The sequence below is a fragment of the Brienomyrus brachyistius genome, chromosome 22, assembly GCF_023856365.1.
Source record: "Brienomyrus brachyistius isolate T26 chromosome 22, BBRACH_0.4, whole genome shotgun sequence".
Taxonomy (NCBI): domain Eukaryota; kingdom Metazoa; phylum Chordata; class Actinopteri; order Osteoglossiformes; family Mormyridae; genus Brienomyrus; species Brienomyrus brachyistius.
Window position 1 is genome coordinate 18,321,175 of NC_064554.1, and position 17,516 is coordinate 18,338,690.

At 48.3% G+C, this 17,516-nt stretch overlaps 1 protein-coding gene across 3 annotated transcripts in view; it reads left to right on the forward strand.

Moving 5' to 3' along the window:
• LOC125718347 (voltage-dependent T-type calcium channel subunit alpha-1H-like) overlaps window positions 1-17,516 on the forward strand; it is a 58,820-nt gene that overhangs the window by 5,938 nt on the left and 35,366 nt on the right. For all 3 annotated transcript variants that reach the window (XM_048992137.1, XM_048992136.1, XM_048992138.1), the window contains exons 3-4: window positions 15,406-16,400; window positions 16,752-16,885. In XM_048992137.1, the coding sequence (XP_048848094.1) occupies window positions 16,308-16,400; window positions 16,752-16,885 (227 nt within the window). In that variant the 5' untranslated portion in view covers window positions 15,406-16,307. The remainder of the gene's footprint in view (window positions 1-15,405; window positions 16,401-16,751; window positions 16,886-17,516) is intronic.

Here is a 17,516-nt window from a genome sequence, read left to right on the forward strand (position 1 = left end):
TGGCCAATCGTGTGACAGAGTGATTGAGGTTTTGAGGGGGGACCTAATTGGGCTGATTTGGTCAGGTGGTGGAGTTACAGCCATTTGTGAGTTCCACCTGGCAGGAGATGCGGATCTGTCAGTGGGCTTGGGAGGCCGTAACGAGTCTGTCTTTAGATACAGCTGTGTTCAGTGACAGGATGTCTGTTTTTTCATCTGTCTGTCCCAGCTGATGCATTCGTGCGTCACATTCAGGGGCTCCTGGGCTATTTTGAGAGCACCGGTAAATATCAACTGAGCAGCTGTAAGCACATAGAACTCGCGGGGGGAAGATTTATACTTGACTGCCGCCCATTATCAAAAGCGGTGCCGAGGGGGGCGATGTATAACAGAATCACGCCCTGGAACACTCTCATAGCAGTACACAGTGATCCATAGACTTTAGATAAAGTTCTTTCTTATTGTGGAATTTCTCTGTGCTGTGGGCGTGGCCTACTCTTTTGGAGGAACCAGCTCTGGGAGGCGGAGTCAAGTCTGGAAGATTGACGGGTGTTTCTGCATCAGACCTGACCTGTTCTGATGGCCACGGGGGGCTCCACTGATCTGTGATGTTGGAGAGCTCCTTGCGGGGGGTAGGGGGGGCAAAGATAAATAAACAAGGGGGGTCCTCTCATCACTGAGATTCTGCTGAGCCATTTTCCCATTTCTAGATTGAAGTGGCTATGAGCCCCCGTTCTTTTGAGTGTCGCCCGCTAGCGCACATCTCACTGCCCTGTTTGTGACCCTACATGAACAAATGACATCCACACAGGCTGATGATGGCCATCATGGACGTAAAATCCGATTACTGGGCCGGGTTACAGCAGAGACCACCCCGGCGGGTTATAATCGTCCCTAAGCTCCTGAGATGTAAGACGTAATGAACATTTATGGTTGTGCCTGCAGTTGAAATGCGTGTACTTGATTGCCGCTTGGCACTCCTTTGAATGCATTTTCTGTTGCCACTGGAATCTGTTGATTGAAAACTTACTTTCCAAGGGAACTATGTAGGATGAGAAAAATGTGAATATGTTCATGCAGCATTACATATAAATACAGTGTTGTGTATATTTTCTTGTACTTATAACCCCACCCCCAGTCCATTCCGCATGTTTTCACTTCACTGTGGATTTTAAGCTGGGTACTTGTGCTAATGGTGCCTTCTGGGTGGGCTGAACCTGCTGGTCCCCTATTGGCTGATTTTTTTTGAATAGCAGTCACATGTAACTGTAAGGTCCGTGGGAGGAGCCAGTCTTGTGGGAGGGGCTTGTTAGCTGCGGTTTATGCTTTTACACATTTATCTACGTTAGGTGTCCTTGCGCATACATGGTTAATAGGAAATATTCTTAATTTTGACAGAAAAAATTTAATTGCTAAGGAGACCTCAACCATTCCACCACCTGGGTTTAAAAGCTGTCGGTTTTTAAAATGGCAGTAATATCTGGTTTAGAAAAAAAAAAAACGAATTTGATATAGTGCTCAGTACATTAACAGGCCTCTGAAAAGCACTTTTCTTTTGAGTGAGGCCCCTGTCAGCTGGAGGATGCGGTTGTCATGGCGATGTCGACAGACGGTCCATAGGGCTCCATGGGCTTTTCTGGAGTCACGTTAGAGATAAACCTGAGGCGTTCTCCACATTGCCGGCGGGGGAAGGTGACGTGTCAGTGACGACGTGGAATCAAGGCAGTTTGACAGAGATTGGCCCGAATCTCGCACCCCAACCCCCCACCCCCCCTGGGGTATTCTTCGGCACGGCGGTGGGGCGCTGTCCACGCCGGGCCCCGGTTCGTTCGCCCATCGTATCCCGCGGAGCACAGCGGAAGCTCCTGGGCTCCCGCTAAAATTAGAGTGCGTGGGGAAGCCTCCAAGGGAGAGGAGCCACGTCACAGGGAACCACCTGGTTGCCAGGCAACAAGCAAGTGTGTAAAAAAAAGACCCTTCGTGCACTGCTGCGGAGGCGGGTGGGGGGGCGGGGGGCGTGCGGAGGCTCGGTTGCCCCATGCTGGTGGGATTTCCGCCAAGCCAGTGCACGTGCGTCGCACAATGTCTGATAGGTGAGTGATCCGGAGGGCGAGGCGCAGATGGAGGTCGGGGTCATTACGTGACATTTCGGTGAAACCACCATCTCAGCCCATGATCTCAAGGAGGAGAGATGAGATCAAAGTGTTCACACCCTGCCAAAACTGTGGGGCGGGGAGGAGGAGGGAACAGGAGCCCCAACAGACGCCTTATTCTGCAATGTATCTGATGCTACTTGCTCTCTGAGTGTGTGTGGATATCTGTGTTCCCCTAGAGTTACGATCCTTCTTGGTGTTTAAATGATCACGTTTCGCGACAACTGTTGTGTTCTACCAACAATACATTCGGTCTTTGAACGCATTCTTAAAAAATTCAGATACGCGGGTTGCGTCACTTCAGAGAGGCTCGAGTGCGCAGTTGTTGCCGTGGAGAATTTTCCAGCACTGATTTTTACCCCCCCCATCTGAAAGTGGTTTCTTTCTGTACAGCAAATTAGAAAGAGACGTTTTTTCGTCTGCTGGGCTGAGAGCGGTGAACTTAATGCTTCGTTTGTCTTCGTGACCTTTCTGAACATGAAGTTCCTAGCATGGGCCTTCAGACTCCACGGGGGTGTGTGGATTTTGAAATATACTATAGTTTTTACCCCAGGTTGCCTTTTGTAGTGTTGATGAGAAGTGTGTGCAGTTCTTTTTGAAATCTTGTCCACATGGGGGCGCAGTGGAGCAGGTGGTGGATCATCTGTGGCCCTGACATGAGCTGCTGTGACTGGCTACAAACTTCAGCTAAACTTTGTGCTCACGTGCTGATTCACGTCGACTCCTTTGTCGGAAGGTAGACCGGCGAAGGATGACCAAAAAGCAGGGGCCGAGGACAATGAGCAAGTAATTTCATCAGGTTTCAGGTCATGGTTTGGAGTCCATGGTTTGGACTCAATGACTTCTAGGTGATATTGGAGGTGAATCCTGTCTTGCTGTGGTTTGAATTCAGTTTCACTGTTATGCACTCAACACCACGTCTTTGAACACATTTTACCATACCAGTCAAAAGTTCGGAGATGCCAAGCTGCCTACAAAAGAGAGTGATGGTGTTGACTTGGCCACCTGACCTAAACATAAATAGTTTGGGTTAGACCAGAGAGTGAAGGAAAAGCGGCCAATAAGAGCTCTAAGTGAGACCTCCTTCAGGTCAGCTGGAAAAGCATCCCAGGAGGCCAACTCATGCTACTGGTGTAGAGGAGACAGTAGGATCAGCCAGGCCCTGGAGAAGTTGGAGATAAGGGCCTTACTCAAGGGCCCAGTAGTGGGATCATTCTGCCGATCACAGGATTTGAACTGGCAATCTTCTGAGTCCCAACATACAGAGCTGCGATTTAAACCACAAAATTCACAAAAACTTTAACTAGAAGCCTGGCTACGTCTGACCTGAGCATCTGAGTGCTCTGATGTTTGGCTGTGTTGTTCCACTTGGGGCTGACCGCTGATCTGCGTGGCTTTGATGTATAACCACGCTGGGTGGCAGGTGAGACATTATTTCCAGGGCTTATTTATTTATTGATTAGTAGTTGGATTCACTGGTGGGAGCTGCTGTCTTGGTGCTGGTCAAATCCAAGGTAAACTTCTACATTATCATTAGGGTTTCTTTATTAAAAGTTGAAGAAGAATCCAGATTAATGAGTTTGGAGATCGCTTTTTGAGACCTCGGCCCTTCGACTGTAGTTAGCTCTGCAGCCTTAATGCAGGACATGGGCTGAAATTGCAGCAAACTGCTGCTCGCTTGCATGCAGCGCAGCCGCTGTCAGCCCTGTCAAATCGCTTCATGTTTATTTTTACAGCAATCAGCATAATCTGCCTCCCGCGTTTCACAACAGAAATCGCAACTGTCACAGGTGCACCGACATCACGCTCTGCTGTGTTTATGGACACGTGCGACCATAAATATCAAATCAATTCACGTTAAAGGCTTGTAGCAACATTGGAAAATTGTAACAGATGACCGTTTTTAATCGGCACCAGTGTTTGAAACATTTATTAAATATGCACCATATTTCCTTCGGTGGATTATCGAGACCTAATTTGCGTGATGTAAATGGCCGTGTAAATTACCGCTAAGTGGTGGATTCAGCCTCTGGCGGCTCTGGATGGTGTTGAGGATGACATGGATTGGAGCTTCTGGGCACCTTTTGGGCCTGGTTGGGGTTTCCTGCAGTGCCTATGTTGGCACCGAAGGTCCCAGCTGTCTCCTCCATGTGTGTCATCCATCCCATTTAGCTTTAAAGACAAGCGATCTGTGTCCATCTCCACCCCTCAGCATCGACGGTTAGAGCTTAGCAGACGTGTTTCGAAAGGCAGTTCCTGGAGGACACGTGCGTTTGTGTTTCTCACATCTTCATAGCGTAACATGCTCCACATCTGTCAGGTACTGTTGCTGGTGAAAGCTGCCCCCCCACAGCTATCAGGAGACAGCATCTGTGAGGCATAGGTGGGGTGTGACGCCTGCAACTCATCGCACCACCGGCTCGCCGATGAGCTGCTCTGTCGACACGCACCTGACACCAACATCTGCCCAACCTGCTCCACGTCGAGCTCGTCCAGGAGTTCCGGCCTGACTTCGGAAAACAAATGTCCACTCCCCCATCTCCCGCGAGTGTGGCTGAGAGCTTTTTGGCGGCGGTGGAGATTATGTAGCTGTTTGTCTTTCACTAAAAGCCCCAAAGAGGTTTGAGCTTAGAGGACAGGTTGTGTGAAGGATGAACACTCTGACCTCCATCCCAGGGGCTTATGGGATATGTACAGCAGAAATATGGATGGAAAAATGCAGAATGAATGAAGAGCAGGGCAGATGAGAGAGGCAATGGCATACCAGTATCACCACCAAGAGCCATAACCAGTAGTACTGGGGAAACTGGGGAACAGACTCAGACGGGCTGAACAGACTGGGACAATTACACTGAGCAAAGTCAATAAGCCACAATATCTTGCAGGAAAATCTAGAAGCAGAATTTTGGACGATCTTTTAATAAGAAGATACAGTAGAGTGTTATATAAGATGGAAATTTATTGATCCCTGTGGGGGAAATGTCTATGTCCAGTAGCACAGAAAGAATTACAGCAAAGGATGATGTAAGTAAAAAGAAAAAGTAAAGGAACATCAATAATTTTAACAGAGAAGTAATAAATCAAAGAACTGGGCAATAGAAAGCATCACTATGGTAAATATAATGCAGAAGGCTATTCTGCAATCAGTAGTTGTGAAAATGGCAGTGTGTGTGTGTGTGTGAGCGGGTGTAACTTACCTTATGGGGACAGTGGAATGTCCCCACAACGTGATAAATATCAGTTTTTTTCCCTTATTAAAACTGTACTTTATAAAAATCAGTGACTGCAATGAAAAAACTAAAAATGTTTGGTTACTTATGGTTAAGGTTAGGGGTGGGTAGGAGTTAAGGTCATTGTGTTGTAATTAACGTTTTCCACATAGAAATGAAAAGAGTCCCCACAAACATATAATTACAAACCTGTCAGTGTGCGTATATATATATTATAATTAAGAGATCACTTAAATCTGCATTTTTAAATCCTGGTTTAATCCCGGTTCTGCTGGCAGAAGGCTACACTGAGCAGCAGGTTGCTTCCAGGCTCAAAGTTTCTAAGACGGCAGTGCAGAAGAACAAGGTGAAGCAGGAGACACTGGGAACGACCAGAGACCAGACAGGTGAAGGGCAGAAGCAACTTTCTAATGGCAGAGATGACTGTCAATTTATCTGGCAGTTTCTCATGAATCATAGGATGACATTGAGTGACCTTCAAAAGGAATGGGAAACATTAAATGCAGGTGTGAGGTGCACTGCTAGGACAGTTCATAACAGGCTCCTAGAAGCCGGACTGAAGTCCCATGAAGCAAGGAAGAAGCGCTTCATCACTGACAAGCAAGGGAGACACTGGCTGGAGTTTGCAAAAAAAAAATGCTATTCACAGACACACATCCAAAAAATGAGAAATGAGTGAAAATAAATTGTCCTGTGGTCTCTTAATTTTTTTTGTGGCTGTATATTTCATAACCATTTCAACCTTAAACAATTTGCAATTTGCACAGCAGGTTTTTGCACTGTGTTTACTAAATGGGTATTTATAGATATTTGCGATTTATTTGTGAGCGGTAATCATGTTAAACCACACAATCCTGCAAATCCTGCAGGTTGACAGTTCAGGTCATTTACGATTTCTTGTTCTTCAGAGCTGTTTCCTAGGCCTTTTTACGGCTGTGTAATTGAGTCATTTAAATACAAATGCGAATGTAAACCGTTTGTCCATCGCTGTAGTGACAGCTGGCCCCTCGCCCAGGAAGGCTCCTCTCTCCTTCCCATGAATCACGCAAGAATCTCCGGATCCTTCCAGAAACGCTCGGCCTTGAGGGTGGCCTTTAGACGTGTGTCAGGAACGCGAACCCTAGGCTGCCGGCACGCGGGGTCTCCTCCCTGCTGCCGTGACCGACCAGTGACCCCTGTCCTCCATTTTGATTGGCTCTGAGCCTCAGACGACTCTAGAATGCAAAACGTTCTACAGAAGCCAATGTGACAGAAAACTGCTGATGGCCTGGGTCTTGTTAAATGATTCAACAATGACAGGTTTATGTCATTTAAAATTTTTTTAAAGACCAAATGACCTTTTTGTGATATTAATCATGAACCTTCTGCTGTGAGTTTGGCTTCTATTAGTGTCCTGAAGTTTAAGGGATTCTGGCTGGGTGTTGGATGTCACCAGGAATCATCTATTCACCGTAACTGACTCCAGACTAAATGCAGTAGGCTTGCGTAGCTCTTGGTCCAATATATTATTATTTTGGTGGATCTGCGGCCAATCCCATAAAGCGAGGTTGAGGCCGGAGCCAATCGCGTTGCACGGCTGGAGCCAGTGGGCGTGTGCCACGCCTTGTTGAGGTCTTGTAAGGCTTTGCCATTCTGTACTTAGTCTGTTGTGAAGGTGTAACCATGGCAGCTCCGGCCCAAGGTTGAAGCTTTTTTGTGCGAGTACAGTATGTGTGCTGATCTCCAGTGTCAACATGCACCTGGAAAGTGCGTCCGTTTGAAGGTGTTGACTGCCATTTGCATACTGGGTTAGAAGATCTGGTCGCATCTATCGCAGCTAACTAAACGGGTGAAAGAACAAAATATAAAAACTAAATAAAAAGTAATGAAGACTTTTAAATGAAGTATCCTACAGTAATTTCTGCCTCTGTCCTTCCTTTTCTCACACCATAGTGTTCCTCAGTGGGGCTGTTCTCCTCTCTCTCTGATCTGCTGTGAGGTTGTAAAAGATTCAGACATCAGCACAGATGTTTAAGTCCCTCTCTGACATTATCACCCCGAACGCAATAAAGCAATTAGCAGTTAAACCTCGAGCAAATGCCGTAATTAACCTGCGGCTGTCAGAACAACAACACACGTCAGAATTAGGTCTGTTCACCGTCCGGGAAGGATGTAGCTAAGAGATGCATATTGGTTCCTTAATAATTTTAGGTTCTCCGAGATGCGAACCAGAATACAGCAAGGAGGGAAACTCTGGCATCAGTCCAACATTTAAGGAGCCGCATTTCTGACCCCAGGGTTTACAAGGAGTCAGTTTGTATAAATGTAAACGGTAAATTGAAAAGTGCTTTTGGGTATGAAGTATTAGCAAAGTGGCAGCTACAGCAGTGATGAAGGTACCCAGAGAGGCAGCCTTGGAAATCACCGTGCTGAAGGCTGTAAAGCGACAGGCTCCCCGCAGAGGGGTCTCCAGACCTCGGCCGATCGTTAATCAGCAGAGGACGGCGGCGAACAGCAGACGGATATGGAGGATGGGTCTCGTGTTTTTTGGCTGAAGTCCCACAGTCACGTCATGAAGGCGCGGCGGCTGCTCCTTTTCGTTTGTGCGGCCCAATGCGTTTAAAGCCATTACATCCCGAGCGTTTCGACTTAATCGATTTTTTGATTTAAGACTTGGTTTGCCCTGCAGTCCCCTGCTCCTTCATTGCCGTTTGAAGGACGAGCAGATGTGAGGTTTGAGACTCATATGGCCAGTGGTTCACTGCTAGCCTAGCGCGCATTCTGCCGAAGCTACCTGGCCAAGCCTTTGATTTTAATGCTACTTCCTGTCAGGGACCTGGGCCAACTTCCTGTTTCTGTGTGAAAAGCGAAAAGCTTCTCTGCCGGTGTAGCCAGAGCATGAATAATTTCTTCTTGCGTAGATGTACTTCAATTTGAGCAATGTATGAGTTTTCGTCAAAATGTATATGCTTCAACAAACATTCTATTTCACAAGGAAGAAAAAAATTAATAAAAACAAGAAAAAAATGGCAAAACTGAGATCATAAAGCTCATGGAATTGAAAAAGTGTTTGAGTGCAACCCAGGCAGTAGTAGTTTACTATGAGCAATTTGGCATTGCGCCACCTGTGGAAAAAACGCCAGAATTACAGGCCAGGATGTGGTTTTAACTCGATTTGTCATTATGCTGTAGCATATTAGAATTGTATTCACATAGGAGAGTACAGAAGAGTGATAGGGCCAGGTTAATGGATGTGTAGATATCTACATAGGGCATGTGTTGTTGTTGAGGAATCCCTGATGGAGTAGAAACCTCTATTGTTATTTTTTGAGCACACAACCTTGAGTCTTGATGGTGACCTGTGGCAGTGACAGCTGGCCGCCTTAGTGGAGTGTCAGGGAGTCCCTCTGCGGTGGCCCTACCCACCCACCCATGTCAGGCTGAGCCTCGGAGTCGCTCTTAAGCCTGTGTAGCTGTCGCTGGGTCCGGGGGTCTTGGTATCAGGGTCTCTGCCGGGTGCTGTGACCGGCCCGGAACGATGCCTCTGTGTGAGGACTTTTAATGAAACCCGTCTGCTTCCAGAGGGACTCGAGGCGAGGAAGGTCTGCCGGCGTCGTTCACATCAAGGGGCATGAAAAGGAAGAAATTCATGAGGCAGCTTCTTCTGTAAACACTTCTGCTGGGTCATGGCTGTTTGTGGAGGCGGGGGGCTGCATGGGACACACACCCCCCAGGCCCTGCGTGGGACACACACCCCCCAGGCCCTGCATGGGACACACACCCCCCAGGCCCTGCATAGGACACACACCCCCCAGGCCCTGCGTGGGACACACACCCCCCAGGCCCTGCGTGGGACACACACCCCCCAGGCCCTGCGTGGGACACACACCCCCCAGGCCCTGCATGGGATGATGGTCTCAGTTATTTTTTTCTTGGAGGTTACAAATCTTCATCTTTGCGTTTTGTCCTTGATTTTCTGCCTCAAAAACACAGGCAGGCAGTCGGCATCGCTCACTCACTCGCTCGCTGTGGGGGGGGGGGGGGGGGGCGTGGCTGGCTGGCAGGCTGGCGTCACATGCTCGCGTCAGGCAGCGATGCACGATTCCAAAATAGCAGCACAACTCCAGAGAGGGATTTACTTCATATGCGCTCTGCACTTTAGAGGAGCGATTATTCTTTACATTTGACCTGATTGGCTTCTTTACCGTCTGTGCTAGCTTTAAGCGAGGAGCACTCTCACACACTCTCGCACACTCTCGCACACTCTCGCTCTCTCACACACGCTCACACATGCTCACAAACTCTCTGACACATTCTTATACCTTCACGCACTCTCAGACTCTCATTCTCTCACTCTGTCACACTCTTACTTTCTCAGATTCTCACTGCTCTCTTACTTTCTTACAATCACACTCTCACTTTCTCGCAGTCTCACACTCTCTCACACTCTTGCTCTCACTCACATCACACTTTCTCAGTATTTCACACTCTCTTACTTTCTCACAATCACACTCTCACTTTCTCGCGGTCTCACACTCTCTCACTAACACACGTCACTGTTCTTGCAGTGGGGGTTGTACCAAACATTTTTGGTTTTAGACATGATGCAGTTTTGGGCTTGACACTGACATTGTGAATTCTGCCATAAAATGAAGAAGGTGGAAGGAAGATAAGATTTTTCCCACTCACACTGACACACGCTCACAGAGACACACACACACTGTCACACGCACACAGTGACTCACACACACACCGACACACCGATTGACGCACACAGAGACATAGACTCACACACACACACACACACACACACAGAAGCCCGTCCTTTAGCTAATGAACCACAGCACAAACAAACCTCTTCCAAACAAAAAGGTCCTTTATCCCACTACAGCTCAGCGTGGCATTTCGAGGCTCTGACTCCGGCTGCTGCCGCTGTCCGCGGCTTGGTGACACTGCGTGCTTGAGGACACAGAGTGCGCTGGCGTCTGTTATCACAGGATGAGGCGGCGGTGGCGCCGCGTGTCAGGCGAGACCCCCCCCTCCCCACGTGTCAGCGGCCCTCCGTGTGCGCGGCTGCGATTAGCCCGTCGCCAGGCAACTCTCTGGGGACAAGACATTCCTGAGAACATCTCCCTCCGCAAGGCAGAGCTGGAGAACGAGCCGCAGCCAGAGGGCGGAGCGGAGCACGGATATTCGCTGCAGCAGGCGCCGCTCCGAGTCCCGACGCCAGTCGGCACGTTACTCAGAGGGCTGCGGGGCGTGCTGGTTACCCGGAGCTCCGTCCCCGGCTGAAACCCAAAGCCGGAGTGGCCGATCAGGATCCCATTTAAATCAGAGCGTAAAATGTTACTGTTTGCTGAAGTTTTTTGATAAATTGAATCAGCAGGAGTTTATCCAAACCCTGCATATAAAACGTAACTTTTCTTCCATTAACCATTTATTTGTTTGCTTTGCCTTATAGATTTTTTTAGGGGTTCAAGCAGCATTAGCTGCTGGATTCCTATTGTTTTGTTTTTATTGTCTTTTAAATGTAACTTTAATGTCTCCTATTTCAGTGCATCCCCATGCCTCTGAAAAGCACTTTGAATTGCCTTGCATCTGAATTGTGCTATATAAATAAACTTGCCTTGCCTTCCCAATGGGCCACCCTGTTGGCTTGTGATGAGAGCAAGGAAACAATAACCCAAGGTTCAACAAATTCCCCGGACTGAGACTAAGATCCACTCCAGCCATGAGACCAAAAAGCCCTCAGCTCGACAAAAATTCTGAGCAAAATTAGTGCTCGACGCTGGAATGACGGAGGACATCGGGCATCTTTGGGTGCTGCCTGCTGGGAGTCGTGACCCGTTGCCTAGGTGCAGGTGCCAATTTGATGGGAGGTCTGGGGTCACAGTGGTGTTGGGTGTCATCGGCACTTTTTGTTACTGTAAATTGGTGTTTTTCAGTCCGGTTCTCAGGGACCCACAAATAGTCCCTCCTGGGAGGGAGCAGAAATATGGACCTACAGTGAATCCCCGAGGACCGGATTGGGAAACATCGCTGTAAATTACTGCATGACATGGAGAAAATATCCTTTTAGCCTCTGGCAGCAATCCCAGAATTCCAGAGGCGATTTAGAGAAAGAGCAAAGATCCTTCCTAGTCGGAATTCCTAATGGTGCTTTTCCCCAAAGGAAGTCGTAGCTTCCGGATTCAAACCAGACTTACAGACTCATCGCTCTAGCCACACCCTACCTGTTAGTTCCTTGTAGCATTTTGGAAAGCATGGGCTGCTGTCGGGGGCAACAGTGTCGAGGTGTGGTCCACATTGCCATGGTTACGGGAAGCATACTCACTAGGACACTGTGCTGTGCTCCCATACATGGAATGTCTAATGAACCACCCATGCAACCTACCTCCAAATTTTGACCTCGAGATACATGTTCACTGACCCACACACACACATGTCACATGGGATACAGATGTATTCCTTAATGTATTTGCTAAACATCGTGAGCCAATGGTTCCCAAAAGTCAACGGCAGAGCCTGGTTGGCTAAATCTGTAAATTCTGTTGTTTTTTTGTTTATTTGTTTACAGTCCTCCACAGCCACTCATGCGTCGTGCTTCCGTTCAGCGTTGCGGCAGACCTCGCAGCGGGCGCTGCAGCGAAGGGAGCGGGGGGGGGGGGGGGGGGTGCAGGGAATACTATGTAAACACCAGCACAAAATTACAGCCCTTTTATCAGAAATTACAGCCTGCGGGGAGACCCAGCTGAAATGTTTGCATCTGTCTGTAGTTTTTTGATCTAATTGTTTGGACGTCTAAGTAGTTTTTGTCCTGGTGGTTATGTGGCTCGAGGAGTCCAGGATCATGAGTCTGAGGAAAACAAAACTAAACGAAATCAAACGAACCGAAAACAATGCAAACAAAAGCATCCCTAGATTTTGGTCTTTTTCCTAAAGCGACTGCGACTGTTGGTTAAAGTGATATGAGTCCTTCTGCTGCATCGGCTTATTGGTTCGAGCCACTTGGAAAGCGTGGGTGGATTTTTTTTCCCATGATGCCTCAGGCTGATGATGAGGCCCACAAGCACCTGGGTCAGAGTTGAAGGACTGAGTGTTCAAAATTACGTGATTTTTGAAGCTGTGTGTAAAAAAAGTGACCGATTCCCTTAGGAAGACCACAGCCAGTAAGGCAACCATCTTTAAACGGGTTGAGTTTTATTAATTTTCCTCGTGAAATCGAAGCTGTGATTTGTTAAAGCAATACTTTCATCCAAAGTGACTTCTGGCCATGACTCGAAAGAGTTACCATGTGCTGCTGGGTTCAACCAACAAGAAGTGGAGTAAACCAACAAATTAAATCCACCCCTGTGTGTTCCAAGGCCTTTTTCCCGCTGCTAACTGGCATTGCTTGTGGGGTAGCAGTTAAGGAACTGGGTATTAATCGTAATCATTTTAGGGAAATTCCAGGCTGTACAAATTTCTTAATTGTAGAATAATAAGAGGTATGGAGCCTTTCCTGCTTTCTGCTCTATGATGATCTGAGGATTCCAAAAGTTATTAAAATTAATTAATATTAAGTGGTCAAGCTACAGAAACACATTTGCAAACATGTTCCTTGGTCTTTAAATCCACTCATACTGATTGTAACCTATGTGACACCCTGGGCAAACGGCACCACCAGTGCCCCCTGTTGGCGACAAAATGAAATCAGCTGGATGAGTGGGTGCCCCCCTCAAAAGATGGCGTCCTAGGGTTGGCCAGCACCGAATCCAGCCTGCCTGACGCCACGATGTCACGGTGCTGCCCTTAAAACCGCAACGCTTCCCCATGGACACCATCTGCGGAGCCAAAAACCGACTCGTGCCTGAGACGTGTCGAGTGACTGTCCGGTGATCCCTCAAGGCAGAGATTCGATCAGGAAAAAGCTCGGTCTGTTTTTCTCGAGCGATTCTCTCTTAGTCCGAAGCCTCCTCAGCAGCCGTGTCTCAGTTACGGCACTTTTCATTCCTAGCAGTGCTAGCCTGACATCCTGAGGGCGAGCTGATCCCGGATCAGCGAGCCGGTGGAAGTAGCCTGCAAATGTGTCCATATAAGGGCCTAGCGGGCCTGTGCTCAGGCCTTATCTCTGTCCGCCAGATTCCAGGTAGTTATGCAGTTATGGAGCCAGTAATCGGTTGTCTGTCTGCATTTCTTTGTCCTTCTCGCCGCGTTAATCACTCATCAGTCGGCGCGTCTGTGCCGGTGGTATGCGGATCTTCCCTCCAAAGGCCTCTTTGCTGGTTGCTGGACACCTGGGTCACAGAATTGATTTCAGACAGTAGAACCATCATGGTTAACATGGTAAAAAAATGAAGCTGTTTTTCTTTTGGGTGGCGTCCTAAAACTCTTTAGCACAGAACTCAAACAGGACTTTCCCCATCTTCAGATTTGGGGTATTGTCTCCCTTGTGTGTTTAAACAGTTTGTACCAAGACTTGTCCTCAGCATCCATGTTAGCTGGCTGTCGTCCTTTAAGCTGTAAATTTTGGTGCTGGTTCTATGACCCTACATACACTTTGCACCTGTGGCTATGTAAACACTGGCATTCCTGAGCAAAGGCTACAGATGGCTAAGATCACTTTGCTGCGACTTCACGCCGTTCCTGAGAGTGCGTGATTCGGGGTGGAGTCACAGCGTAGCCGGGTGCGGGGAGTAGCCTCAGAGAGCCTGGCTGGCACAGTCTTTCCCGGTCAGGCAGGACATCTCCTGCACGAGAGCCAGCAGGTGTCTGCGCAGATGTTGGTTTTCCCCTGGCTGACATCCGAGGAAGTTTTTTTGCAAATTTTTCACGAGAGAGAGAGGAAACTCACTTCATTCTAGGCACAGGTGCTACGGTCTGCACTAGAGCATTTGCTGGGTTTTTCAACATGGAAACATGCTGGACAACATTCCCCAGAACTCCTGGTGTATCCTGTGCATCTCTGGACCCCTGGCTTGCCCCCACCCCCATTAATGTCATTGAAGAATCAACACAGAAGGGAAGGATCTTATTTATCGAAGTAAATTATCTTTTCATTTTTGTGACCAAGTTTCACAAGAAGCAGTTCAGCTGTGAACATTTTAAGGTGAGGAGATGAATTCCCCCCCCCACATTACTGTACCTCCTGAGGGTGATATTCGGGTAGGGGGGGTGGGATTTAGCAGCAACCAGTTCAGTGTTATTCATGCTCTATTGAATGTGGCTCTGTGGGGGAGTAGATGCTGGAAATCTGTCCCTATTAATAGCTTTCTGTATTCACTTTGCTGGAGGAGTGATGTGATTAATTACGCTTCTCTTGCTGGGGGAGGGGGGGGGCTGCTAATGCGGCGTCATCTATTTCTGTTTTTAAACCCTACCTCTATAAATGGTGCCACCCATGATGCTTGGGTCAAACCCTGAACTTCCCTCTGATAGGAAACAGGAAGTTTTGAAACCCATAGTGGGCGGGATCACACTGGGCTGTCAATCACTGGTCTCACCCAGTGGAAGCCCCAGAATTTTATCTTGGCCGTGGTTACGGCCTCACCCCCTTCTGCTGAAGTTTGATTTGAGATTTTGGCATTTTAATGTGGGAGGTGCTTGTGCAAAATCCAGGTCTAGTTGTTCCTTATCACCAGACATGATGTCACAGACTTATGGGGGACTCCGGATTCATTGTGTCTCCGTCTGTGTAAGGCTTCAGGAGACTGGTCTCAGCTGACCCTAATGGATGTCCGGCCAAGGACATGAAAAGTACACTTTGCCCGTAGCCATCTTGAAGGGGAAACAGACACTGTCTTTGCCATAGAGGCTGTGTGTCCCTCCTCGCCTACCATACTTTGCGAGCTCACGTAAGTTCTCTGTGTAAATTTTGCCGACAAGGGCACCGAGGAGAGGTTCCAGCAATGATTGATACATATGCCTGCTGATAAAGGATGTTTTGGGGAAAATTAGCAACCTCGTGATGTCAAGGTCAGTCTTCAAAACAAATCAGTCAAGTCTTCGTGAGTCCATATGACCAGAGTCAGTTGGCAGAACTCGAGTCCATATCCTTCTAACTAAACGCTGTGATTCTCCATCAGCCCTGTTGACCCTGAAGTGGGTGATGCCTCCCCATTGTTTGGCCAAACTGCTGTGGACCCAGTCGATGGGACTCAAGATGAAGCATCGCTTTTGGATGTACAGCCCGGCCTGAAACGTTGTCTAATGGTGACTAGACGGATAAGTGAACGAGCGAACCGCTCCAAGGACCCCAGGACGTCTTCGCTTAGAACGTTCCGGAAGGATGGTCTGTCTTCATGTTTTGGATACCGTGCCGGCCATCCGTCGTCAGGGGGAGAGCGACCCACAATGTCTGTTCCAGGGGAGGTTTACGTTCTGTGCTGTCGGGGGAGTTTTCTGTGTGACTGAGGGGCGCAAATGTGATAAATTCTCCCTCTGTTCTTCTCTGTTTGCCTCTCGCTGGCAATTTAAACTTTTTGTCAGTCTCTTTCTGGCGGGATGGAATGGAAATGATGAAGATGTGGGGGGGGGGGGGGTCACAGCACGACTGAAGATCCCCCCTCGTGTAATCAGTCTTGTTATTACCTAGTTACCCGCTAACAATATTATGAGTTACTACAGTGTTCTGCCAGATGGACAGACAGGAATACTGAGTGTTTGGCTTTTTGGTGATGAATTAACTGCTGTTTAAGCCAAGGCAAAGGTCTGTCCTTTCATTGTCTACCAGCCATAGAAAGAAATGTAAATGCAATTAGCATATTATATGAATGCTATAAATGAAATGAGTGGGGGGTGGGGGTTTGCATGTCTTCTTTTTACATGAATTTGTGGCTGACGAGCGTTCTGTCAGGTTTTTCTCTGAAGATACACCTGGGGGAGCCGCCTGTTCCCAAGCTAGTGGGGGTGGCTGTTTTGTTTTTTTTCTCTCTCTCCATTTCCTGTTGACCCTTGACCCCTGTGCACCTGGTTCGAGCGGGTGAGCATGCTGGTCATCCTCCTGAACTGTGCGACCTTGGGCCTGTACCAGCCCTGCGAGGACATCCGGTGCGAATCTGAGTGGTGCTCCGTCCTGCAGGTGAGCACCTCCTGGAGGACGGGAAGTGTGGGAACAGGGGAGGAGGGGGAGGGTTAAATCCCAGAAAGGGGAGGTTCTGTCACACACTTGACCCTTGTGATTGACCCGGGCTGGTGAATAATCGGGTGCGTGAGTAATCGTGCTGTGAAATTGTGAGGCGTGACTCAGCCTAGAGCAGTAGGGGGCGTGGCAGTCAAGTCACGGACAAGGACAGGCGAATGGGAAGCTTATCTCGAAATGCCCCAGGAAAATATCAGTGAAAAAGAAGCAAAGCAACTAAAAGTACGAAAAAATGCCATAACGGAGCACCTTTGACGTTAAGTTTTCCCGCTGCTGCGTCTCTGCCCGCAGGCGTTTGATGACTTCATCTTCGCCTTCTTCGCCGTTGAGATGGTCATCAAGATGCTCGCTCTCGGGATCTTCGGGCCCAAGTGTTACCTAAGCGACACCTGGAATCGCCTGGACTTCTTCATCGTCATGGCAGGGTCAGCCCCGCCCCCCTAATCCCGCTCCAGCCCCTCACTCGTGCTGCTGATGGCGTCTGGATGCGTCAGATGTTCCTGGGGTGTCCGTTGCTCACCGCAAACTCTCAGATGTTCCCGCTGCTCATTGTCTTCCTGCGACGCCCCTTCATCCTGTACCCTTACATTGTGTAACATCTCCAACCTCCTGTCTGTGTTTAAATGTCCTTCCAGACAAACCCTTCGCCCCTCCTGGCATGGTTTCTCATTCATTAGTTTATTTTTCCGTAATCATTTCCATAAACCTATTATCTTGAGCGAGGTATGCTTCTTCTGTATAGAAATGTTGCCAATTAGCCATTTAATTTCTTAATTGACCTGAACTTAATTAGACTGGAGGTTTAATCTGTGGCTGACAGGATTCCTAGCCCAGAAGCAAGGCTTGTGTGATGCTGGGTGGTGCTTGGAAGATTCTCAACAGGTTCTGAGTGGTGCTGGTAGGGCTCTAAGCAGGTTCTGTGTGGTATTGGTAGGGTTCTAAGCAGGTTTTGGGTGGTGCCGTTCAGGTTCTGCACAGGTTCCGAATGGTGCTGGTTGGGTTCTCAGGGGGTTATGATTGGTACTGGAAGAGTCCTAAGCAGGTTCTGGCTGGTGC